The 26,983-nt window shown below is 44.3% G+C and overlaps 1 protein-coding gene across 2 annotated transcripts; it reads right to left on the bottom strand.

The window, feature by feature from the left end:
• On the bottom strand, positions 1-26,454 carry LOC311134234 (lysine-specific demethylase 5B-B-like). 2 transcript variants are annotated; one of them, XM_084167853.1, is made up of 26 exons: positions 26,160-26,454; positions 21,524-21,601; positions 16,916-17,038; positions 16,542-16,712; positions 12,711-12,836; positions 12,293-12,392; positions 11,104-11,189; positions 10,710-10,868; positions 10,254-10,373; positions 9,908-10,066; positions 9,409-9,590; positions 8,957-9,119; positions 8,748-8,867; positions 8,231-8,425; positions 7,810-7,991; positions 7,315-7,439; positions 6,822-6,972; positions 6,504-6,624; positions 5,913-6,268; positions 3,781-3,919; positions 3,472-3,651; positions 3,115-3,273; positions 2,281-2,809; positions 1,913-2,112; positions 1,265-1,516; positions 1-916 (listed from the first exon to the last, which is right to left on the bottom strand). In XM_084167853.1, the coding sequence occupies exons 1-26, from the start codon at positions 26,310-26,312 to the stop codon at positions 782-784; spliced, it is 4,464 nt and encodes a 1,487-aa protein (XP_084023979.1). In that variant the 5' UTR covers positions 26,313-26,454; the 3' UTR covers positions 1-781. The 2 variants fall into 2 exon arrangements, with proteins under 2 accessions (XP_084023979.1, XP_084023978.1); XM_084167852.1 differs by having other exon boundaries at positions 11,095-11,189.
• Between the last annotated feature and the right edge of the window lie 529 nt (positions 26,455-26,983).

A 26,983-nucleotide genomic window follows, 5' to 3' on the forward strand; every position in this document is an offset into this window, starting at 1 on the left:
GTGGGAACAAATTATTTTATTTCTTATGCAAACTGCAACGCATGAATCATATTTACCCAAAGGAGGAAAAAAGTCAAATGATACCCGTGGCAGTTAATTCACACAGTTCCTTATGTTAGCCATGTTGCAAGTCAAACACATCACTTTCAACCTGCAAGGGCGCTCTATAGGTTCTATAGTATAGAACCACTTCTAAGCAAACATAGCTCAGACAAAAACTGAACTCAAATGAATTAACAACTCAGTTATTGCTCAGATAAATAATATTAGCTCTACAAGAGAAGAAAAGGGGTTCACATTGTTGTTCAGATGCATGTATAAAAACTGGGTTCCAAAAATGTTGTCCAATTGACTTCTTCTGGTTGAAAAATCCCTGCGTTGTCTTGTTATACATGCAAGTAAAGTCAGTCAAGTGAAAATGTCTTGTTTCCTCCACTTTATTCTCCTTCGTAGACAGTTGGTACCTCACACAGTACAATCGCAATCATGTCGTTGTTGATTGGAAAGATAAAGTTGATTGGCTGTAAAGCCAGCCACTATAACAAAATAGTGATGAAAGAGTCTCAATAGCTCTGAAAAGCAGTCTGGGCTGGGAAGGAGGAGGAAGTAGCACTGTTGTCACCAAGAGTAGCCAGATCAGGAAAGTCAATGAGGAGGCAGTGGGGCCAGAGCATAGCTAAGAATGGGGAAGGGAAATCACTGGGTGGTTATACACCCAGAGCTGTGACTAAGCTAAAACTGATGATCCTTCAAAACTGTTTTTTCTTTCTCCTTTCGATCTTCACTCCCTGGTGTGGTCTGGCTGTGTGCAGCTGATACAGATGTAGTCCTCTTTCTCTGCCTGCTTTGCAGACACTCCCACACAGATCTGGTGGAACCACTGCTGGCAGCTGCCGTCACACTGGACCCAATTCACCTGAGAAAAAGAGAGGGAAATAGACACTGATCACCTTTTGTATAATGGTATAATGCAAAATGCATCATACCGGCTGTATTTCTGTATTTTGAAAGTTATATATCTTGATAACTTGATTTCTGACATGCAAAACATTTTGGGACTATGTCAACAATGGACTAATGAAACAAATACCAAAATATAGTTTTGGGTGGAATTTTCCTTTAATACAAATCATACTACATACTATTTTCAATATACTACGATAAGTCTATTAGTCTAATTGCTAAAACAATTTGATATGAGGGGAGGGAAAACACACTGAAATTACCCACAACATAATGCATTGGAGGGGGGTTTAATGCTCACCTGTTTCCCCTCTGGCTCTCGGCACCACGGTGCAGCGCACAGGGTGAAGTCTTCATCAGAGTCCGACAGGGAGAGGTCAGAGTGAGTGGTGGTGGGTGAACAGGTCCCCTTGGCCCCCTGGCTCCTCTCCATCTTGGGCTTCTTCTTGCGGGGCTTCTTGGCTTTGTCCTTGCGCTCGGAACCCTCCTTCTCCATGTGCCGCTTGGTCCGCTTGCCATTCATAGCCTCCTTCTTGAGACAGGCTACTCCGTTCTGGTGAAAACAGTAAACACGCATTAAGGTCACACACATGAATGTGATGTTTTTGTTTGAATGTAATGGTTTTGTTTGAACGTCAATGTTTTGTATGTATGAATGTAATTTTGTTTGAATGTAATGTTTTAGTTTTGTAACTTTAACTTGTCTTTTAAAATCATTAGATGTTTGTTTTACCATCGTGGACCACTTTGGAAATAAGTGTTTTAATTAATGCTTTTAAGTGTCATCTTCTGGGATCCAGTGCAGATCTTGTTGTATTATTTTTCACCCAAATAAATTCATTCAAAATAATTAATGTCAACATGAAGAACAAACGTTCAGAAACTTCTCAAACACATCAATACAACAATTTTATGAGCTGTGCCTCACAGTAGTAGACTAGTATGTTACCTGGTTATGAGGGGGGCTCCCTCCTTGAGAGTTGTGCTTGTGTTGGTCCTGCTCTGTGCTGTGCTGGGGGGAGGGGCTGTCTGTGTGGTTATGGGAGGCCAGTCTGCTGAGGAGGGACATGTACAGCTGCTGGGTCTCAGGCAGAGTCACCTGCAGCAGGAAGCCCTCCATCATCAGCTCCTCCAGCTCAGGGCTCAGTCCTGAAACACACACCAATAACACGGCTCAACACATACCTTAAAGGAATAGTTTATTATTTTTTTCTGTGCAATACATTTTATGTGATAGACATTGATAGAAATTTGATAAAAATGTGAATTGTTATGAAAGGTTGGGATATTGGATGTTGTTGCTAGCCCGACACTGACCTTGCAGAGGAATGCACTGGTGATCCGTGTAAAATGATGCGCTGTATGTTTCCTGAGATGGAACCCAGGTGGGACTGGATGAGCCCCAGCGCTGATGTGATGTCATCACAGCCACCCCCTCCCCCAGCACCCCCTCTGCGGAGGCCTGCTGCACGCGGTGCTGCCAGCGGACCGTCCTCTCAATGAGGAAGCGTAGGGCATCGCCCTCAGGCAGCCGCACCCTGATGCGCTGCAGGGAGGCCAGCAGGGGAAGCACCCGGTCCAGAGGTGGCTTTTCCGAGCGCCGGCAATGGGGGCACAGCCAGGCCTGGTTGGGCCGGGGGTCCTGGTTGGAGCCTGAGACACAGCTGCGGTGAAAGGTGTCACTGCAGAGCTCGCACTGCAGCATGGCTCCCAACGGGGCCTTGTGGCACACGCACACCCTCAACGCCCCGCAGTCGCCCGCTGGGAGGAGCTTGGACTCATTGGAGGCCCTGAGAGCCAGCAGACTCTCCATCTCCTTCTGACGCACCTCGGCTAGAGTGGCCATCTACAGAAAGGGGAACCAGCACAGGTTGGCATGACAACACGCAATGCTCACTACATCAACATACATGTAACCAAACAGTAACCTACACAGTTACAGTATATGGAATTACAATACTGTATCAAACCATACATTGAATTATTTGCACTTTCATATCATGGGTGCTTATATCAATCAATGTAGAGGATTGCAATAGTTGGGGTCTTTAGAATATGTTGGAAGCTAATCAGTGAGTTCAATGGTGTGCTTTTTATTTTAATTTTTTTAAAACATGTACGTAGACAGATGGAGTAACAAGCAGCACGTACAGCAGAGGCGGAGTCCTTGCTCTCTAAAAGGGCCCTCTCCACGTCACTCAGGCAGTCCAGCAAAGTCTCATTTCTCTTGCTGCACTGGGCTGCATCCTTTGCCCTTTTAGACTTTGACTTCTGAGACCCCGTCCCACCCTCACACTGGGGGCACAGCACCTAAACACACAAAGGAGACAATGAGCCAAATCCCAAAAGACTCTCCTTAGGATAAAATGATAGGGGTCTGGTCAAAAGCGGTGCACTATAAAGGGAATAGGGTGCCATTTGGGACGTAGCCTAAGTGACTATTTAGTGAAACAACCCCTAAGGTGTCTGATTATATGTATTGGCATTAGATTGTTGTAGGTAGTTTACCTCCAGCAGGGAGTAAGGGGAATTCTTCATTAGAAAGGTTTTGGCGGCGCTCTCCTTCCAGGCCTGCACGTCAGAGACCAGGGCCTCCAGTCGAGCCAGAGGGTCCAGCCAGACAGGGATGGCCTTGGCCCGGGACACCAGGTCAGTCAGGGTATCCAGTACAGGGATACGGCCTCCCAGCTACACACAAACACACTCTTATAAGCATATAGACACTCTCACAAGCAGTCTGGCTCCCCCCCCCAAAAAAAGTAGTGCACTACATAGGGAATAGGGTGCCATTTGGGACACAACCTAAGAGCCTCATACCTGCAGGGTGTCTGCTTCCTGAAGCCAGTCTTTAGCCTGGTCCACCGTGTCCTTCAGCAGCAGACAGTTGGGCAGATAGGCAGGGATACTATCCACCTCCTGCAGAGTTGCCTCAAGAGTTTCCACACAGTGACAGGGCCTGGAGAAAATAGAAGCTAGGCTTAAAAACACAAATAGACACACTACTGCTTATCTTTAGTGTCAAGCACGACTCCAACACCATCATTAAGTTTGCCGACGACACAACAGTGGTAGGCCTGATCACCGACAACGATGAGACAGCCTATAGGGAGGAGGTCAGAGATCTGGCCGTGTGGTGCCAGGACAACAACCTCTCCCTCAACGTGACCAAGACAAAGGAGATGATTGTGGACTACAGGAAAAAAAAGAGGACTGAGCACGCCCCCATTCTCATCGACGGGGCTGTAGTGGAACAGGTTGAGAGCTTCAAGTTCCTTGGTGTCCACATCACCAACGAACTATCATGGTTCAAACACACCAAGACAGTCGTGAAGAGGGCACGACAAAGCCTATTCCCCCTCAGGAGACTAAAAAGATTTGGCATGGGTCCTCAGATCCTCAAAAAATTCTACAGCTGCACCATCGAGAGCATCCTGACTGGTTGCATCACCGCCTGGTATGGCAACTGCTTGGCCTCTGACCGCAAGGCACTACAGAGGGTAGTGCGTACGGCCCAGTACATCACTGGGGCAAAGCTCCCTGCCATCCAGGACCTCTATACCAGGCGGTGTCAGAGGAAGGCCCTCAAAATTGTCAAAGACTCCAGCCACCCTAGTCATAGACTGTTCTCTCTGCTACCGCACGGCAAGCGGTACCGGAGTGCCAAGTCTAGGTCCAAAAGACTTCTCAACAGCTTCTACCCCCAAGCCATAAGACTCCTGAACAGCTAATCATGGCTACCCGGAATATTTGCACTGCCCCCCCACCCCATCCTTTTTACGCTGCTGCTACTCTGTTAAGTATTTATGCATAGTCACTTTAACTCTACCCACATGTACATATTACCTCAACTACCTCAACTAGCCGGTGCCCCCGCACATTGACTATGCAACGGTACCCCCCTGTATATATAGCCTCCCTACTGTCACTTTATTTTACTTCTGCTCTTTTTTTCTCAACACTTTTTTGTTGTTGTTTTATTCTTACTTTTTTTGTTTAAAATAAATGCACTGTTGGTTAAGGGCTGTAAGTAAGCATTTCACTGTAATGTCTGCACCTGTTGTATTCGGCGCATGTGACCAATAAAATTTGATTTGATTTGATTTGAAGTTCTGTCAACACCTTTCATAACTTCTCAAAACCAGGTGGTACAAATTAGTCACTCATCTCACAGTTCATATGGTTCTACAGTGGTCACTCTTCACATTAGCACTATGAGGAGCTAGATTTCAGCTTGTCTGAAGAGAGCGAACTAAACCAATAGAATAAACCAACTCTTTAAGCGATGTTGCTTATGGACAGTGGAATTAGTGTTCTGTACATCATTTCTCTATTTCAAAAAGTTCAGAGTTGTCAAATAAGACCTTAGGGTCCAAGATGTCTCAATTCAGGCAACCGCCACAGTTTACCCTCATAGCAATGGGACCCAGCTCTGCGACTAGCGCCTCTGTGTAAACTGTTGCGTGAGCCAGCCGAGCAGAGCATTGTCCCAACCCACTGATCCAGTTAATCAATCAGTGAGCAGCTTTCAACTCCGAATGCAAACCTTGCACTTTTCACTCTCTGCTGGCTGAACTTCTAAGCAGCTTTTCGCAAGGTAGGTGTCAGGGCTTCATATTTACTATTAACTATGTCAGTGTGCTTTATTTTGTTTTACACATCTCATTCTATTTTTAAAATCTTGTTTTGTGCATCCTAATGAAAACATGTCTATGGCTTTACTATTAAAGTTTTTGTATTACTCAAGTTATGAAAGAAGTGGCCTTGAGACATGGCTGTAGACCCCCACTACAGCTAGGAGTCTACAGCCATGTCTCAGGGAAAGAAGGAAAGGTGAAACTACTGAATCAAGAGTTTTTCCTGTACATAATGTGATGTAGGATAGAACCGGTCAACTTGCATATTCAACTACAGTACTGTCTAAGGCGCTCTCCTCCTCCCTTGCCTCTCACCTGGCCTCCATGAGGCCGAGCGCCCGCTCCTCCCAGTGCTCAGACATGGTGAGCAGCTCCTGCAGGCGCGCCATGGCTTTCTCTACCAAGGCGTGCGGGGCCAGACCCACCCCCTGGTCTATCAGCCTCCGCATGGTGTCCAGACAGAGGCTGTGGGGCTGGCTGCTGGCCCCCTGAACCACCTCCAGCCAGCGCGCCTGCTCCAGCCTCTCCCTGAGCGGGACCAGCTGGGGCAGCTCCACATCCAGACCGAGGCTCACGTCCAGCAGGGTCTGCAGCTCCGCTGGGCTGGGGGCCCCGTCACAGAGGAGCCGCTCGCTGCGCTGCTGGAAGTCATCCACACGGGTAAGCAGGTCCTGGGGGGAAATACAAGCAAGTAAAAGGGTCAATCAATGAACGCTGTTGTTGTTTTTGTTCAGTGTTATCCTTGTCCTGAAAGACCAATGTGGCTGTACGTAGTCTTTGTCCCCGCCTAGTGCATCTTCAACTAATCAAGACTGTGCTGAGCGGAGTCAGGTGTGATAGCGAAGTGAGGAAAGCAGGAGTTGTCACTGTGATAGTAGTGGATATATTCTGGCCCTATAGTTGTACCATGAGTAAGGGGGCCTGGCGGATGCTGCAGGGCAGGTTGTGCAGCTGCCTGACAAACGACCTGAGCTCCTCCACCGTCAGCAGGTTCTGGCTCTGGGACTTCCCTCCACCTGAACGATACCTGACAACAACACACTAAAGATCAGAGACACGGCTAACCAACAGAGCACACAAGCTTAAACTATTTTCACTAGAGCACATTATTGCTTTGCGCATTAGTTATGACTATTTGTCTAACCATGTGTCTAGCAATACTAGAATTAGGAGTGGTAAAGGATTTTAACATTAGAAAGCATGATAATACAATAATAGAAATACCTGGTCTGCCTTTTCCCATTGAGCAGCTGCTGGGCCACCACGGCACACTTCTCAGCATCCAGGGAAACAGTGCAGAGCTGCCGCAGGAGGTCACTCTTAGGGAACTGCTTCACCTCCGCCTCCTCCACCAGGGAGCGCAGTACCTCCAAGCCTGAACACATAAATAAACAAACAGTGCTTCAGAACACTGCTTTAGACACAGTCATCAATTCATCCAAAGAATCAAGGTCCAATTATCAAGTAAACTGTATGATTAGCAAATGGTAGAAAATAATCTATTCTGGTATTTTGTGTGTATCATTAGACAAAGGCAACATATTTGGGTGACGAGAAGTACAAAACATTCCATAATACATTTGAGAACATCCTGTCTACTTGGAGTTATGCAAATAAGCAGCAATAACATAATTTTGCATTTTGTTATGTAATGACCCATTTAAATTCCACAGACGCCTGATTCCAAAGAGGTATCCTACTTAGGGTTAGTACTTACTGCTTTTCCTGTCTTGTTTGGCCTCCAGTATGTTACTGACATGGGAGACCCAGCCTGTGTAGGACTCGGCACGCAGAGTGACTGCTTCCATCATGGGGTAGAGCTCAGCCATGGTAAACCTGTAGCTGAAGACCAAGACACACAACCAGGTAAACACGTCTATAGTGTTTCTGAAGACTGGAATCTTGGCTGAGTAACTGTTGTCACAACTGTTGATTTTCTGGCCAGGTGACACTTGTTTGTTTTTCATCAGAAGGTTCTAGAAGGCTTTTAGAAGTTTTAATGCTGCTCACTCTGAATTTGACCCTGACTTTAAGTTGATAGATGTTCTTAAAGGGGCATTTTACTTGAAAACTGCAAAAAAAAAAAGTTTTAACTTATGAGCTTCTGTTGATTGCCCGTTTCTGTAAAACATGGGATATATGTAATGATGGGGATGAATGTTAACATTCTAATGTGTGCATCTAGCACCAACTTAGCTGTGGATAGACCTACTTGAGTGTGAGGTTGTTGGGGGGGCAGGAGCAGAGGTCTTGGGCATGGTGCAGACACACCAGCTGGCCGGGGTTACAGGGACAGGTGAGGGCAGACAGGTAGCAGGTGGTCCTGCACTTGGAACACTGGCGTTCCTCGTCTGGCAGCAGGTCGTACTCCACCTGCTGGGACTGCTGCACGCCCTGGGGACACACGGAAACACAAACAGATTAGTAGTATCACACACAGACAGATGATGAGTGTCATAAACACACACCCACAGATGAGTAGTGTCACAGAGATCACACAGACACCCACACCAGTAGTGTCCTATGGATGACTCAGGCACAGACACGAGGAAAGTTTACTCTGGCCATTTGCTTCTCTAATGATAATGTTGTCAAAAATCTATGAAAGTGTGCCAGTATGAGAGGCCTCTCACCATCTTGCGGACTTTGTCCCTCAGCTTGTCCTCCTCCTGGAGCATAACGGTCATGTCCCTCTGCACGGCCGAGGCCAGGGCCACGTCCATGGTGTCCGCCTTGGACGTCATCTTGCAGACCATCTCGTCATGGGAGAAGACACAGTACCTATTCAGCTGTCTGTAGTGGTCCACACACATGCGGCCCATGGGCATCTAAAATGACAGAGCAGGAGGCTTTAGGTTAGAACTATACTATCGATTTAACACTATTGAACTGAGCCGTACACAGTGCTGGTTACATCATTAATAACCAAACTTGATCCAAAGAGCTACAAGGTATACAGCCTTTTGTTCAAGCCCAGCATTAACACACCTGACTGAGCTAATTTATTGTTCATCCGGACCATGATAAGCCTGTACATCATGTAGCTCTCCAGGACCAGGTGTATTGACCACTGGTCATTAGAAACAGCTTCCAGTTATTCATTTATTAGCTTCTGTATGGTATTGACGAGGGACTTCCAAGGCATCTTACCCAGTCCATGGTGCAGAAGTTGACAGCCTCAGCGAAGTTGAAGCCCTGGTTAAATCCGCTGTGGTAGGCTCTAGGGAAGGTGATGACAAACTCACCAGCACACTGATTGGTGCGATAGATCTAGAGATGAGTGGGTATGCAGTCATGGTTAGACCATAACTATAAACACAGTGTGTGTGCATGTGTGTGTGTGTGTGTGTGTTACTTACGGGGACACCATGGTTCATCAGTGTGTTGGGGTTCATGATGGTGACCAGCTGGTGCAGGAGGTCAGGTTGAGACTCAAACAGCTCGGGGGCCAGTTTCCTCATCACCCCCTCCAGCTTCTCCGCAGCGTACCCCGGAGCGCCGTACCACGTCTTGGGCTCTCCCCTGAGGACACAGATGCCAGTTTGTCAAAAACACTGATTGCTGTTATCACTCTGAAGATTGAGGTATATTGAGGTGTTTAATACCACGTCAACCAATAAACTCCAATACTATGCAAGCAATTGGGTTTGACAAGATTCCTCAAAATGAAAGAAGCAGAGGCCATTTGCTTAGACCTATACAGTGCATTATCCTGCGGAACAGGAGTCTTTCCTGGTCCAGTCACAAGGTCAGGTAAAACTCCAGTCCCATACTAATGGCCTGTGGGGCCTTAGAGGCAGCCTGTATGTACCAGTGCAGGTAGTTGATGGAGTAGCTCCAGTGGTCCTCAATGTGCCAGCAGAAGGAGGAGAAGCACATGCCCACGTAGAGCCATGGTAACTTCATCCCACAGATGTCGGCCGTAACGTGAGTCAGCACCGAGGAGTCTATCACGGGCATGTTGTTCAGGTTCCAGCCGCTGCTCAGGTAATCCTATGGGTCAGAGACAAGTACAAGTTAAGGCTCGACTCAACTGCGGGTGATACTGGCTAGGGTTTAATCTCCAGTAGAACTCCAATATCACCTTAAATATAAGCCACAAGTGCTACCACAGTCTGAGAGCATAGATGTATGTGGGTTGTGAGCTATAGAACTATTTGAGAGTAGTACATTTTCATTTATTTATTTTTCATGACAGTTCTCTTGGTCTGAAATTGTGTACCGTTGCCATGATGTTGTGGTACAGTCAACTTCAGAATCATCCCAATACTTAGCATATGTTAACTTGTAAGAGGAGAGCCTTTGTGTACCTCATCCTCAGGGGAGACTTGGAATCGTCCGCCCCTGATGGGGAAGCCGCTCCCAAACTCCTTGGAGGCGATGTCTGCTCCATACTCCACAGTGACGTCCTCCTCGATGGTGCTAACCAGCCGCCAGAACTCCTTCTCCACCAGCTCTGTGGGAACCATCTGACAAACAGAGACAGAGAAAAACCATTACCTCAACTACAGGCTGAGCTTGGTTGAGCTACGTCTAATACAGCTTATATCAGGTGGGGGTTCAGTAGGCACAAAGACACTGGGAAAATACTTTGAAACCGAGGTTCCATCTTAAACATGACACTGATGAGGACAGTACATCTGCTGCCAAACTTACATGAACCGGCATGTTGAAATAGTCTGACTTGAAGGAGTCGGCCATGTCCCCAAAAGTGCGTAGGGAGTAGTCCCTGCCAGCCTGCTCGAAGCCAAAGGCTACCTGGGGTTTGCCACACTCCTTTAGGGAAGACAAGGATGAGATAAGCACTAATGCAGCAAAATGTCAACATCAAGTTATACTTGCCGAAAACAATACCAACAGGAGTAGGATTCTACTGAGCAGCTCCGGTATATGAGATAACCACAAAACAACAGAGGTTTAGCATTCTTTTGTTTCGCTTTAAGAGTCTAGTGTTTTAGCCTTTTAATGAAAACAAGATTCAGTTCCCATTTCACGACTACTGCTGCTTCTGCGTTCAGCTTCCCCAGTGGACGGGGTGTGTCGAGTTGGTTTACAGAGTGACAGTGTAGTACGGTAATTAGGGCTGGGGGAGAGCGGGAGCATGTCTGTCACCTGAGCCAGGCACTTGGGACATCTCCAGTCTCCTTTGGGGACATCGTGGAGGGGCGGTATCAGACAGAAGGTGTGGTAGCTGTCGTCACAGCCGTCACACAGCAGCAGGCGGTCCTCTTCACTCCCGCTGCCACACACCAGACACATGTACTGATCCACCTGAGGAGACAGAGACAAGACCATGAGGCTTCTTATCCACTATAGAGCAAAAACATCACCCAGGTTGGTGGAAGGGATGAGTTAACTAACCATTAAAATGTAAAGAGCTTAAGCAATTGTACTTTTGTGAGAGACCTGAATAAATGCTATCCATTATGGTTATTATCATCATCGTAGTAATAATGAAGTGACAATTAGCCTTGATTAGCTCAGCATATAAACGTACTTTACTCACTGCAGGGTCGTTTTTCTTAGCAAGCACACTTTCTTTGTCACTTGTTATTGGCTCCTCGTGCTCAGTGGGTTCCAGTTTCACTTCCACTGAAATACATTTATCACATGAATAATGGAGGCCAGGGCATACAGTATGTACTCATATCAACACAACCCTGTTCTTATATACACTGCCGTTCAAAAGTTTGGGGTCACTCAGAAATGTCCTTGTTTTCGAAAGAAAAGCAATTTTTTTTGTCCATTAAAATATCAAATTGATCAGAAATACAGTGTAGACATTGTTAATGTTGTAAATGGCTATTGTAGCTGGAAACGGCAGATTTTTTATGGAATATCTACATAGGCGTACAGAGACCCATTATCAGCAACCATCAGTCCTGTGTTCCAATGGCACGTTGTGTTTGCTAATCCAAGTTTATCATTTAAAAGGCTAATTGATCATTAGAAAACCCTTTTGCAATTATGTTAGCACAGCTGAAAACTGTAGTGCTGATTAAAGAAGCATAAAACTGGCCTTCTTGAGACTAGTTGAGTATCTGAAGCATCAGCAATTGTGGGTTCGATTACAGCCTCAAAATGGCCAGAAACAAATAACTTCCTTCTGAAACTAGTCAGTCTATTCTTGTTCTGAAAAATTAAGGCTATTCTATGCGAGAAATTGCCAAGAAACTGAAGATCTCGTACAACGCTGTGTACTACTCTCTTCACAGAACAGCGCAAACTGGCTCTAACCAGAATAGAAAGAGGAGTGGGAGGCCCCGGTGCACAACTGAGCAAGAGGACAAATACATTAGAGTGTCTAGTTTGAGAAACAGGCGCCTCACAGGTCCTCAACTGGCAGCTTAATTAAATAGTACTCGCAAAACACCAGTCTCAACGTCAACAGTGAAGAGGCGACTCCGGGATGCTGCACTGTATTTCTGATCAATTTGATGTTATTTTAATTGACAAAAAAATTGCTTTTCTTTCAAGAACAAGGACATTTCTAAGTGACCCCAAACTTTTGAACGGTACTGTAGATTTAAAATATTATAAAATGTTAATTTCCTTCACCATTTTACTTTTTTTTTATGTAATAATTATCAAAACTTAAATTAAAACATGAGAAACATTTTCATTTGTTCATGAAAAATATTAAAATTATTTCACATTGCACTAGACTTTGCCAGAGGACAGAGGTCAGTGTTTACCAGGCTGTGGCTCTGGCTTGGCCACGTAGGAACCCATCCTCCTCCTCAGGTTGGGACGGTTCTCACAGTCATCTTCGGTCTCAGTCTTCATACAGCCTCCCTGTCAGAGAGAGAGGGGTTCATGCCATGTGGACTACGACAGGAAATTCAGGAAGAGCAACATCCTTTTCTAGAGGTCACCATTGCATACACAAACAGGCTCTTTTGGTCAGTATCCAGAAATATACGCAAAGCTGTGAACCAAATTGTGCCTTTGGGCTTTTCACACAATGACTCGGATAGAGCTGTCTTCCATGTAACTATTGTGGGTTAGAATTGTGACTTATGGGGAACCAGAGCCACTGACTGAGGTAGAATGTTTACTTATGGCGACCTAGAGGTAGAATTGTGACTTATGGGGAACCGGGAAGAAGCTCACCTCAGCTCTCATGCGCTTGGCTCTGCGAGCAATGCTGCAGGTCTCCAGGGGCTGGACAGACTGGCGCTGGGGCAGGTCATGGGGGATGTAGTCCATGTCCTTGGTGTCATTAGTCAGAGTAGGCTTCTGTAGGGGAGACATGGGGGAGTGAGTGGGCATGTAGAGCTTTCTAACACAGAGTCCCCATAATATCATCAATGAGACATTTTCACAGATATCAAACATATGTTTGTTTGAAAATAATGAGAAGCAAATGACAATAATTCTGTTTGAATGACAACAGAAAGCGCTTTGCTAGCTCCTTGTCACTCCTACTACTATTATGCTGTGACAAATTCAATTTGCCAAGAACAAACTAGGCATCGTACTACACCGGCTCTGATGCTCGTCGGATGTGGCAGGGCTTGAAAACTATTACAGACTACAAAGGGAAGCACAGCCGCGAGCTGCCCAGTGACACAAGCCTACCAGACGAGCTAAACCACTTCTATGCTCGCTTCGAGGCAAGCAACACTGAAGCATGCATGAGAGCACCAGCTGTTCCGGATAACTATGTGATCACGCTCTCCGTAGCCGATGTGAGTAAGACTTTTAAGCAGGTCAACATTCACAAGGCCGCAGGGCCAGACGGATTACCAGGACGTGTACTCCGAGCATGTGCTGACCAACTGGCAAGTGTCTTCACCGACATTTTCAACATGTCCCTGACTGAGTCTGTAATCCCAACATGTTTCAAGCAGACCACCATAATCCCCATGCCCAAGGACACTAAGATAACCTGCCTAAATGACTACCGACCCGTAGCACTGACGTCTGTAGCCATGAAGTGCTTTGAAAGGCTGGTCATGGCTGTCAGGACAGCGGAGTCACTGACCACCTTCCGGAGACACTTGAAACCCTACCTCTTTAAGGAATACCTGGAATAGTATAAAGTAATCCTTCTACCCCCCCCATAAAAAAAAAAAAGTGGTTGTCCCACTGGCTATCATAAGTTGAATGCACCAATTTGTAAGTCGCTCTGGATAAGAGTGTCTGCTAAATGATGTAAATGTAAAGGCTCACAACACCAATATCCCAGAAACGCTAGACCCACTCCAATTTGCATACCGCCCCAACAGATCCACAGATGATGCACTCTCTATTGCACTCCACACTGCCCTTTCCCACCTGGACAAGAGGAACACCTACGTGAGAATGCTATTCATTCACTACAGCTCAGCGTTCAACACCATAGTGCCCTCAAAGCTCATCACTAAGCTAAGGATCCTGGGACTAAACACCTCCCTCTGCAACTGGATCCTGGACTTCCTGACGGGCCGCCCCCAGGTGGTAAGGGTAGGTAACAACACATCTGCCACGCTGATCCTCAACACAGGGGCCCCTCAGGGGTGCGTGCTCAGTCCCCTCCTGTACTCCCTGTTCACCCATGACTGCATGGCCAGGCACAACTCCAACACCATCATTAAGTTTACCGACGACACAACAGTGGTAGGCCTGATCACCGACAACGATGAGACAGCCTATAGGGAGGAGGTCAGAGACCTGGCCGTGTGGTGTCAGGATTACAACCTCTCCCTCAACGTGACCAAGACAAAGGAGATGATTGTGGACTACAGGAAAAAAAAAAAGAGGACTGAGCACGCCCCAATTCTCATCGACAGGGCTGTAGTGGAACAGGTTGAGAGCTTCAAGTTCTTTGGTGTCCACATCACCAACGAACTATCATGGTCCAAACACACCAAGACAGTCGTGAAGAGGGCACGACAACGCCTATTCTCCCTCAGGAGACTGAAAAGATTTGGCATGGGTCCTCAGATCCTCAAAAAGTTATACAGCTCCACCATCGAGAGCATCCTGACTGGTTGCATCACCGCCTGGTATGGCAACTGCTCGGCTTCCGAGCGCAAGGCACTACAGAGGGTAGTGCGTACGGCCCAGTACATCACTGGGGCCAAGCTTCCTGCTATCCAGGACCTCTATACCAGGCGGTGTCAGAGGAAGGCCCTAAAAATTGTCAAAGACTCCAGCCACCCTAGTCATAGACTGTTCTCTCTGCTACCGCACGGCAAGCGGTACCGGAGCGCCAAGTCTAGGTCCAAAAGGCTTCTCAACAGCTTCTACCCCCAAGCCATAAGACTCCTGAACAGCTAATCATGGCTACCCGGACTATTTGCACCCCCACCCCATCTTTTTACGCTGCTGCTACTCTGTTAATTATTTATGCATAGTCACTTTAACTCTACCCACATGTACATATTACCTCACCTACCTCAACTAGCCGGTGCCCCCGCACATTGACTCTGCACCGGTACCCCCCTGTATAAAGCCTCCCTACTGTTATTTTATTTTACTTTACTTCTGCTCTTTTTTCTCAACACTTTTTTGTTGTTGTTTTATTTTACTTTTTTATTAAGAAATAAATGCATTGTTGGTTTAGGGCTGTAAGTAAGCATTTCACAGTAATGTCTACACCTGTTGTATTCGGTGCATGTGGCAAATACAATTTGATTTGATTTGATAAACAGAGGCAGGGCCATGTGGTTGTTTAGGTGCCTAGTTGTCTTACAGTTCCCTTGGGGGTTTGATTTCCAATCTTTCATTGTTGCCTTTGAACAAAATAATTGTAATTGAGTTGTTGAATACCATGGCTTGATAAATTCAACCATCTAATTCAAACTTCAACATTACCCACCACTACACACATGGGCTTCAACTGTTGATACTTGTTTTTGTCTTGCCAGATCAGCACATGGTCTCTAATCTTTCTGTTGACACCACTCACATGACAAAGAGGAAGACAAGCAGCAACACTGAGGTGAGGTGGGGGTTGGGATCACTGACGCTCTGCTGTCTCTGGTGTATCAGGAGGACAGTGCGAGGGCAGCAGCCAGGCCAGAGACAGCTAGGCCTCTACACAGGGAGGGTGGGGCAAGAGGGAGGAGGGTGAAAGGGGAGGAGAGGGAGGGGATCAGGGGAGGTCAAGGCCAGCAGGTTGAGAGAGAGGCATGCAGCACTGCAAAGAGAGGATGAGCTGCTGCTAACCACAAAACCCAACCAGGGCCCCAAGGTACAATCAGAGAAGCTGCAAGAGACAACTTAGGCCTTCAATAAAATAAACACGGAAAGAAAAGAGGAAACCGGTACTAAATTATACAAAAATAACCCAATGGGGAGGAGAGCTCACTAAGAAAATGGTTGGTTTGTTGCCAGTTTGTTGTCAGGATTCCAGTCATGCTTTTTAAAAGTCCCAGGCTTCATCTAGCATATAACTAAATGTGTGTGAAAAAACCCAGGACCCTTCAACTCCTCGTTATACCAAGGGACAAAGCAGACCTACTGCAGTTAAGAAGACCTACTGAATACATAATTTGACATTATCCCTGGCCAAATATCAAACTTATAGAGTAGTGTGGAAAAGAGGCCACGTGAGTGCCAGTTCACTTCTGACGTGCCTTCTCTGCAGTAGTAGGGCAGTTAATAATGAGCTTGGCTGGTATTAGCTTAATTTAGGGTGATGCTCTACATACCGAGACAGCAGGGAGTGACAAGTCACTTTTACACATTTTACGCAGGAAAAAAGAACTGCCAATTATTTGTACAGTTGACCCATTTATAAAGTTGACCCTGCTTCCATCTTCGAGCAGGTATTTATTGGAAAATAAATGTTATATCAACAGCTAAAACTTTTTTCTTTTTTTGACATTTCGCTATGGACAATGTCTACACCTTTGACGCAGCACAACCTCTTAGTCCTCAACTCGAGATAAGAGCACATTAGTAAACAGCCCAGAGCAGAGCACCATCTGCTGAGAGAGCGACCATCTGACTCACCAGAAGGTTGGCTCCAGTCTGGAACAGGTTGTAGGGGTAGAGGATCCTCTCATAGTGAGAGCGCAGATGAGAGCCTATGGCCTTGCCTGGAGCAAAGCCCATCTTTAGGGCTATCTTAGACCAGCGTCTCTCTCTGCAAACCGCGTCAAAACCCCGGTCATCGTTCACCAACTGGGAAAGGAAGGAGGATACCAATCAATTAGATTTACTGTGTGTGTGTGTGTGTGTATAAAAATGTGTAAACATAGCACAATAAGAAGCATATAGAGCTCCCATGCTTATGAGTGTATAACACAAATGCCCCCTGGATCATATCCAAGAATAGCTGGCCAGTTTCCTGCATCCAGGGTGTGCCAGAAGTTGTAGCTACATACCTTGTTGAGTTGGTACAGGTCCAGATTCTTTCTTTCCACATGAGGGATTTTCAGGGTGCACCCTTGTAGCTCCCAGAACTTTGCGATTTGATCCAGGAAGTTGAGCTTGACTCTGGTTTGAGCCTACAACATAAAATCACAAAACATTGGTACATTTCACACATCGGCAACATAAAAGAAAAAACAAATAATACTTATCAAATGGTGCATTACATGCCATTGTTTCTATAATAATTAATCCCCTGCAGCGCTACTTTTAAATGCAAATGATAGGACTTTAAGGTTGGGCGATATAACGTATACAGGGGTATTTTTTAAATACCCACGGTATGATTTTAAATACCATTGAAACAAATGTTAGTTTAATAGATTTCGATATTTGTACTTTTTAAATAAATACCTGCAGTCAACTTGTGCACTAGGTTAATCGATAAAGAAGATTGTGCTCTTCATTTCACATGTTATTTTTCATTATTAAATTGACTGGTAGTTCCCCCAAAACAGCTGATTGAGCGAGCTTTGTGAGGTGAGTCACTCCTGCAGTGCAACTTAAGTGAGGTGATCAAGTTACACATTTCAAGTTATGAAATTCACTACCAATGTTTGCGAGCGAGATGTACAGTGGGGGGAAAAAAGTATTTAGTCAGCCACCAATTGTGCAAGTTCTCCCACTTAAAAAGATGAGAGGCCTGTAATTTTCATCATAGGTACACGTCAACTATGACAGACAAAATTAGAAAAAAAAATCCTGAAGATCACATTGTAGGATTTTTAATGAATTTATTTGCAAATTATGGTGGAAAATAAGTATTTGGTCAATAACAAAAGTTTCTCAATACTTTGTTATATACCCTTTGTTGGCAATGACACAGGTCAAACGTTTTCTGTAAGTCTTCACAAGGTTTTCACACACTGTTGCTGGTATTTTGGCCCATTCCTCCATGCAGATCTCCTCTAGAGCAGTGATGTTTTGGGGCTGTCGCTGGGCAACACGGACTTTCAACTCCCTCCAAAGATTTTCTATGGGGTTGAGATCTGGAGACTGGCTAGGCCACTCCAGGACCTTGAAATGCTTCTTACGAAGCCACTCCTTCGTTGCCCGGGCGGTGTGTTTGGGATCATTGTCATGCTGAAAGACCCAGCCATGTTTCATCTTCAATGCCCTTGCTGATGGAAGGAGGTTTTCACTCAAAATCTCACGATACATGGCCCCATTCATTCTTTCCTTTACACGGATCAGTCGTCCTGGTCCCTTTGCAGAAAAACAGCCCCAAAGCATGATGTTTCCACCCCCATGCTTCACAGTAGGTATGGTGTTCTTTGGATGCAACTCAGCATTCTTTGTCCTCCAAACACGACGAGTTGAGTTTTTACCAAAAAGTTCTATTTTGGTTTCATCTGACATTCTCCCAATCCTCTTCTGGATCATCCAAATGCACTCTAGCACACTTCAGACGGGCCTGGACATGTACTGGCTTAAGCAGGGGGACACGTCTGGCACTGCAGGATTTGAGTCCCTGGCGGCGTAGTGTGTTACTGATGGTAGGCTTTGTTACTTTGGTCCCAGCTCTCTGCAGGTCATTCACTAGGTCCCCCCGTGTGGTTCTGGGATTTTTGCTCACCGTTCTTGTGATCATTTTGACCCCACGGGGTGCGATCTTGCGTGGAGCCCCAGATCGAGGGAGATTATCAGTGGTCTTGTATGTCTTCCATTTCCTAATAATTGCTCCCACAGTTGATTTGTTCAAACCAAGCTGCTTACCTATTGCAGATTCAGTCTTCCCAGCCTGGTGCAGGTCTACAATTTTGTTTCTGGTGTCCTTTGACAGCTCTTTGGTCTTGGCCATAGTGGAGTTTGGAGTGTGACTGTTTGAGGTTGTGGACAGGTGTCTTTTATACTGATAACAAGTTCAAACAGGTGCCATTAATACAGGTAACGAGTGGAGGACAGAGGGGCCTCTTAAAGAAGAAGTTACAGGTCTGTGAGAGCCAGAAATCTTGCTTGTTTGTAGGTGACCAAATACTTATTTTCCACCATAATTTGCAAATAAATTCATTAAAAATCCTACAATGTGATTTCCTGGATATTTTTTTTATCTATTTGTCTGTCATAGTTGACGTGTACCTATGATGAAAATTACAGACCTCTCTCATCTTTTTAAGTGGGAGAACTTGCACAATTGGTGGCTGACTAAATACTTTTTTCCCCCACTGTATATATACACATCTGTATCCATCTCTATCTAATAAGTGCCAAATAAACTCTTTCCAGCTGTGTATTTAGTTTGAATCTTGGTAGCAGCAGAGACAACCCCCTCCTGGATTAAGATCCCTGCTGTCTAATTTTTGTTTTGTGTATGCTCAAACTTTGAAAGGCTGGTCATGGCTCACATCAACAGCATTATCCCAGAAACGCTAGACCCACTCCAATTTGCATACCGCCCCAACAGATCCACAGATGATGCAATCTCTATCGCACTCCACACTGCCCTTTCCCACCTGGACAAGAGGAACACCTACGTGAGAATGCTATTCATTGACTACAGCTCAGCATTCAACACCATAGTGCCCTCTAAGCTCATCACTAAGCTAAGGATCCTGGGACTAAACACCTCCCTCTGCAACTGGATCCTGGACTTCCTGACGGGCCGCCCCCAGGTGGTAAGGGTAGGTAACAACACATCTGCCACACTGATCCTCAACACGGGGGCCCCTCAGGGGTGCGTGCTCAGTCCCCTCCTGTACTCTCTGTTCACCCATGACTGCATGGCCAGGCACGACTCCAACACCATCATTAAGTTTGCCGACGACACAACAGTGGTAGGCCTGATCACCGACAACGATGAGACAGCCTATAGGGAGGAGGTCAGAGATCTGGCCGTGTGGTGCCAGGACAACAACCTCTCCCTCAACGTGACCAAGACAAAGGAGATGATTGTGGACTACAGAAAAAAAAAAAAGGACTGAGCACGCCCCCATTCTCATCGACGGGGCTGTAGTGGAACAGGTTGAGAGCTTCAAGTTCCTTGGTGTCCACATCACCAACGAACTATCATGGTCCAAACACACCAAGACAGTCGTGAAGAGGGCACGACAAAGCCTATTCCCCCTCAGGAGACTAAAAAGATTTGGCATGGGTCCTCAGATCCTCAAAAAATTCTACAGCTGCACCATCGAGAGCATCCTGACTGGTTGCATCACCGCCTGGTATGGCAACTGCTTGGCCTCCGACCGCAAGGCACTACAGAGGGTAGTGCGTACGGCCCAGTACATCACTGGGGCAAAGCTTCCTGCCATCCAGGACCTCTATACCAGGCGGTGTCAGAGGAAGGCCCTCAAAATTGTCAAAGACTCCAGCCACCCTAGTCATAGACTGTTCTCTCTGCTACCGCACGGCAAGCGGTACCGGAGTGCCAAGTCTAGGTCCAAAAGACTTCTCAACAGCTTCTACCCCCTAGCCATAAGACTCCTGAACAGCTAATCATGGCTACCCAGACTATTTGCACTGCCCCCCCACCCCATCCTTTTTACGCTGCTGCTACTCTGTTAAGTATTTATGCATAGTCACTTTAACTCTACCCACATGTACATATTACCTCAACTACCTCAACTAGCCGGTGCCCCCGCACATTGACTCTGCAACGGTACCCCCCTGTATATATAGCCTCCCTACTGTCACTTTATTTTACTTCTGCTCTTTTTTTTCTCAACACTTTTTTTGTTGTTGTTTTATTCTTACTTTTTTTGTTTAAAATAAATGCACTGTTGGTTAAGGGCTGTAAGTAAGCATTTCACTGTAATGTCTGCACCTGTTGTATTCGGCGCATGTGACCAATAAAATTTGATTTGATTTGAAACTGAGTAGCCTTTTGAGATACTTAACTTTATGAGCTGGGTTGTCTGTCCTTGCAATTTATGTTTGCATGCTCTCGTTAGAATTTACTATGGGAATTCCTTAGTACATGTTAGCATTTTTTGTTTGTTTTTTACAACAACAAAAAATCGTGCCCTTATGTGCACCACTGGTAATACCGTATACCCCGGTATACGACAGGCATGGTATGAAGTTACGGAAATCTGGATACCGCCCAACCTTACAGGACATTGACATTTAAAGTAGCTCATTGTATCAAAAAAAAGGGTTAAAGGTCTAGGAACCAGTGACCTTTGACCTGATGTCATCAACTTTTTCTACAAGGCACACTTCAGAGGCCAGAGAGCACTCTGGCTTCAATAGACACCCTGTTGCTGGGTGTTATTAGCCTGTTGAAGCCACTGTTTTACTGACAATGTCACTCAATGCATCAATGTAGCCTTCAGATTCGCATTAGATTAGGCCTAAAGAATTAGCAGACTAATGTGTTTATTTGTCAGTTTTCTTTTATTTCTTTAGCACTTATAAAATAGTAGGATAATAATGTGGATTGAGAAGATGTATTCCCCAAAATAACTTTGTGGAACATCTCATTGTAAAAAAGTAATCCACATATTAAAAATAAAAACTTGGCTACATACATATCCAGTCGCTCATAATAAGGTAACTAGATATACTATTATTAAAAATAGGTACTGTATGGATAAACCAGTTAAGTAGTAAAATGAACATACCTCCAATTCATTAAGTCTCTGGATCCGGGGCGTGAAGTGCAGTCTGTCCACATCACACGCAAACGGTGGCTGCCATTCCTGCAGGAGTAAATACCATCTTGTCAAACTGACTGAGGTGTCACTCATTTTTCCTAGCTCATCCTCCATTTTGAAGAATCATTATCAGTTGAGCCACAGTCTATGCTGTATTTGAATACATTTAAATACGTCATCTATACTGCACCATTTAGGAACATTGTGACATGGCAGGCCATGTTCCATACAGAAAGTAATGTAGGCTGTTCATCTTTAGTCTAAATCCATATTTGATCTCTTCTGTTACACTCCTAATAAACACGACTAAATTCCAATCAAACCTGAGTAAAATACACATGAAAATGATTTTAATATTATCACATAAAACAATGTGACCTGAGTGGATATGAAACCTCTTATAAACGGGTGCATGTCAATAGTTACCTACTCAGGTGAGATGCTGATTAACCGAATGCAAATGTTATCATTTACAAATAGTCCAATACATTTGCATAACCATAGTTACTTTCATTGTGCATCTCAGTCTTATTTCAGCACTGGACCAGCAGTTGCAATGCAGTATTTGATGCACATAAAAGAGGACTCAAGCATTTTCTTTGATATAGGCCCTCTGAGGAGAGTTGGTATTTCCAGTTCTCTTGTTTTCTATTAAACATTGGGTTCAGAGAGAGAGAGAGAGAGAAAGAGAGAGAGACTGTTTGACTGGAATCAACAGGAAAGTGTGGTGCAGATAGAACATTAAGGTCACTACAGCCTTCTTATCTTTGGAGACTACACTGTCTCTGTAACCTTGCATGGCATCTCAGAGTGCCAGCATGCCTGTTCGAATGTGCATGATAACTCAGGAATACAGAAAAGGCTTAAATAGGCTTTAAATAGGCTACACAAGTGCTAGCCTCTATCACACAGCAATTCTGCAAATTCATCCCAAGTGACAAATAGGACAAAACCCTTTTTGATCAAAAGTGGAAGAGTCCATCCTAAAAGCCACTACCTAAACAAGAAGACCTAACTGTCACCTCAGACTGAGAAGTGAACCAGCTGGGGACGTGGACGAGTCCAAGTGCAGTCATCAAAAAATGCTGGGAAAAAATATGGCTCCCCTGGAGCCGGGGAGGAGGGGTGTTGATAAGACCACCATAAATTTAGCCGCCATAGATTACCCTTTGACTCTGCACCCTTTGTCTGCAGTGCACGGCCCAGATGGGGGCATGGCTTATGAAACAACAGCTCTGGCTGTATTTCCAGCAGCCCCTTTGTGGAGTAGTGGAGCTACGACAACGGACAGGCCCATTGCATAAGCACTCCCATTCTGCACAAACAACTTCCATCCTCTGAACAGCTAGCCAAATTCAGCCATCATTAGACTACCTACAGTAGGCACAGCTGAGCGATCTGGAGTGCATATTTTGATGTTTATCCAGTGTTGTAAAAACAACATTCAGATTACACAACTGCTGTGCAAGATAGTAAATCGAGAGATAGAGGGGTAAAATTGTGGTTATTGAGAAAGCGGTTCACTTTCTTTGTGCCCAGTGCAGGGCAGCTAGACCAGATAAGAAACAAAGCCAGTCACAACTCTACAGATAGGTAGGAAAAACTGTTTGAATGAAGGAGGAGAACAAAATTGATCACATAATACAAAACAAATGGTGGAAGGAATAAACACCCTACTGCCAAATAAATAATTATGCATAAATAAATAAACAGGTTGCCTTTGTAGTTTCTCAAACAATTCACATTTGGGTTATTTTAGGTGTACATTATTGTTTCATAGTATTTGAGTAATTGTAAATTAGCATATTTCATTATTACACCAGTGGAATAAAGGACAGTCCCTATTCCTGTTGTGTAATTAAATTCTCAACTCAATTAGGTCTAATCAATTAGTCTATAATGCAGTTACTATGGTGTGCAACAACATTAGGCTAATAGGCCTACCAAGTGCAATTACAGTTTTACTGCATAGGTATAAGAATAACTCATGTAAAGTGTTACCCAAATTACTATGTTTAATCAACTACTATCAACTCTTGTAGAGATCTTTTTTTTTGCAAACCAAAATGACAGTAATACATGCATGCCCCAGTAAAAGTTAAAGCTGCAATAGATGGGTTGGCTGACAACATCACGAAAACGATGTGCACGCTTCATGGGGCAGAAGTCAGTCTTGTTGTGATTCTGGATGGCCAGATTGCTAGCAAGAATGACAAGAACCTGCCATGTCGGGAATCATAAGTGTCTAATTTCAGCTTGTTGTTGATACCATGTCTTGTTTTGAGGCGTTTTGACTGATTTCATGTCAATGCTAATATGGCTAAAATTCGCTAGCTAGCTAAACAACAACTATCGATGTATGCGAGACAACAAGTGGTCATTGTGCAAATGTGTCTGTTTTCAATATACATTGTTGACAACATGTAAGCTATATTTTGTCTCCAATCTAAACCAACCTCTTCTGTTCGGCCCCATGGTTGTGCATGCGTCGTTTTTGTTGCTAAACAACCAACCCCTCTATATTTAACTTTTTGGGCGACCCGACCAAATTCACATAGAATTGTGAGTTATAGATCTGTCATTCTCATTGAAAGCAAGTCGAAGAAGCGGTAGATATGTTCTATGTGCGCTATTTCTATGCTTCCCGGTCTTAAGTTTTGTTTTTGCGTCTTTTACTTTCGGTTTTGTACACCAGCTTCAAAACAGCTGAAAGTACAATATTTTTGGTTATGGAAAATATATTTCACAGCGGTTTAGATGGTACAATGATTCTTTACACTATGCTTGTTTTGTCACAAACTGAAATTAGGCGAACTATTAGATCAAATAATTTCTGCCTAACAATTAGGTACCTTACTGTGATTGTTTTCAATTAAAATGGTCAAAAAGAAACAAAAATAACTAATGCCCTTTAAGTGTAAGAGCTGTTTGAGAAGACCACCTGACATTTTAGCCTGTTTTGGTGGGATGGAGTTTTGGCCTGCCTAATCCCCGAGCCAACTAGGTGAAAAATCTGTCGATGTGCCCTTGAGCAAGGCACTTAACCCTAATTGCTCCTGTAAATCGCTCTGGATAAGAGCGTCTGCTAAATAATGTAAATGTAATCACCAGGCGGTAAATGAGTTGATAGAACAATAAGAAAGAGTTTCAAACCTCTCTGCCAATAACAGCTAAGACAGTCCTAGCAATATTCTTGGTTGAGAAATTGCTCTTTACTAAGAATTGTTTCTTTTTGAACATTTTAATTGAAAACAATCACAGTAATTGACTTAATTGTTACCCAGAAATTATTTGATATTGAGACAAAAATGGTTGCATTGGACTTTTAAACTAATTTACCACGAGGCAGGCCAAAACTTCATCCCACCAAAATAGGCTGACATTTCAGGCTGCATTTAAAAAACAGCTCTTACACTTAAAAGGGCATTATCATCATTTTCACAATATTATTCAGTGATAACCAATGTTCAGAGGCCAGCCCTTCAAGAAAACCATTTGGTTACCATTGGAAAGCGGTACATATTTTTCACAGATGAATTATAACAAATGATCCCTACCAAAATCGTATTATTCTTTAATATGTTAATAAACTCCAAAGGAAAAGCCACACAATCCAGTCCACACCCACTACCACAAAGGCAACATGGAGGACATTAACAAGCTAGAAGAGTCTTCTCAGCAGGCCTACAACATACAGGCCTCTAAATCAGCCCCACTCTCAGTTAATATCAAATAATCTAGGTTGTGTAGGCAAGAGGCAAAACAACATTTCAGTCAGCACAATAAGCTGTCCCTAATACCCTTGAGGAGATTTAAGGGCGCTCACTGCTCACCATTACCTAACGTGGTCAAATAAGCAACGGGATGAAAACAAGAAATGTCGCAAGTAGTGCAGACCAATACAGAACCAGGAAACTTCCTCCCCCATGTTCAAGAAACAAGTAAGCTCATGTATGAAAATTGCAGCACGGTAGTCGACAATGCAGTTTCCTCACCAACTAATCGGTTTTCCTTTACAACGAGTCACACTCCATAAAGAGTTCGTCATTGTGCACGTAGCTGTCACACGGAAATCCAGCATCAAAACATTGTGATGTCAATACAAGTGAATATAAAAAACAATATGGTATGTTATATTATACATATCTTTCAATTTCACATTCGAAAATTGAATTGATAACAAGCTGGAAGGCATTAAAGTGATTTGGTGAAATGTCTTATTTCCGTGTCATTTTACAATTAACAACTCGCAGGAAGAGAAAAGGTAACCAACCTTCTCACCCATCAATTTGACCAATAGCCTCTAAAGATGCATTGTACTTGGGTGTAACGTTCTCTGGAATATAAGCGATACTTTATTGTAACTTTGTCGCGAGTCTGTCTGCACAGAGATCACTGGGCGCGTGCGTGTCCTTGCACACCTACACAGAGGCACACACATAACCTACGCTCGCATAGAAGCTGGCAATTCAACTCAAGCCGCAATCCGCCATGTTGAAAATATGTCTAAAAAGATAACTAAACGACCACAAATGTCATCAAAAACTGTTAGAAAATGTTTTCAGCAGGAGTTTGAAATCATACCCTAATTAAAGACACTCACCTTCGGCGGTCGGACCTTGCAGATACCCGTTTTCTCTGCAATAGGCCGTATTTTGTTGATATACGCAAATGGGTCGGCAAATTCCTCCCAAGTGGGCTCAAAAACAGGACACTCCGGTGGAGCAATGAACTCGTTGGGCCGAGATTGGGTCATCGTTGCATCTTCGTTCTAAATAGTGGAGAGTTGCGATTCAAAGTATTTTAATTAAAGTTCAATGAAAGCTGTCCCCTTTGAAGAACTGCTCCCTTTAACTCGGTCAATTAAGAACATCACCACTCACTCATTGAAGTCGCACTAGCATTATCTGGTCGGGGGACAGCACCTAGGCTACTTCCGCTTCAGAAAGTAGAAACCACCATACACACGGATGACAATGGCATACTAGCTACAAAATATAAAACAAATAACTACACATGGAAGGTAAATTCATGGCATGTCATTTTCTCGGGGTTTATATAAAAAAAGACCTCATTATCAATGCACTAGCAACGAGAAACTAAATTGATTGCTGTAAATAAGAGACAAAAGGTCAGTAAACAAAAAATCCACGTAATCAAAATATGGTGTACACAACCTACCGTTTAATTTACAATTGGTAGTATGAAAAAAATATTGAAGTGAAAATAATTGTCCTTTAGGGCTATATATTTTAAAATAAAACGAATTAATAAGCAAAATGTATAAGGCTACATTTGAGTTAAGCATCCTAGTGGAAGTGAAACAGATGAGCGCATTCATACTAAAGCCTCGTGGTGACCGGGACTTGTTTTTTTAAATGGACTCGATAGGCTCGATGATTGGGTGTCGTTCCTTGGATTCTGGTG

The sequence above is a fragment of the Coregonus lavaretus genome (assembly GCF_964263955.1).
Source record: "Coregonus lavaretus genome assembly, chromosome: 8".
NCBI classification, from domain to species: domain Eukaryota; kingdom Metazoa; phylum Chordata; class Actinopteri; order Salmoniformes; family Salmonidae; genus Coregonus; species Coregonus lavaretus.

Coding starts and splice junctions, on each gene's coding strand:
- LOC311134234 (XM_084167852.1), bottom strand. CDS start 26,312: ATGACCCAATCTCGGCCCAACGAGTTCATTGCTCCACCGGAGTGTCCT. Junction 6,973..7,314: donor CAAACAAGACAGGAAAAGCA/GTAAGTACTAAC, acceptor TTATGTGTTCAG/GCTTGGAGGTACTGCGCTCC. Junction 3,920..5,912: donor CTCGGCCTCATGGAGGCCAG/GTGAGAGGCAAG, acceptor TATTTTCTCCAG/GCCCTGTCACTGTGTGGAAA.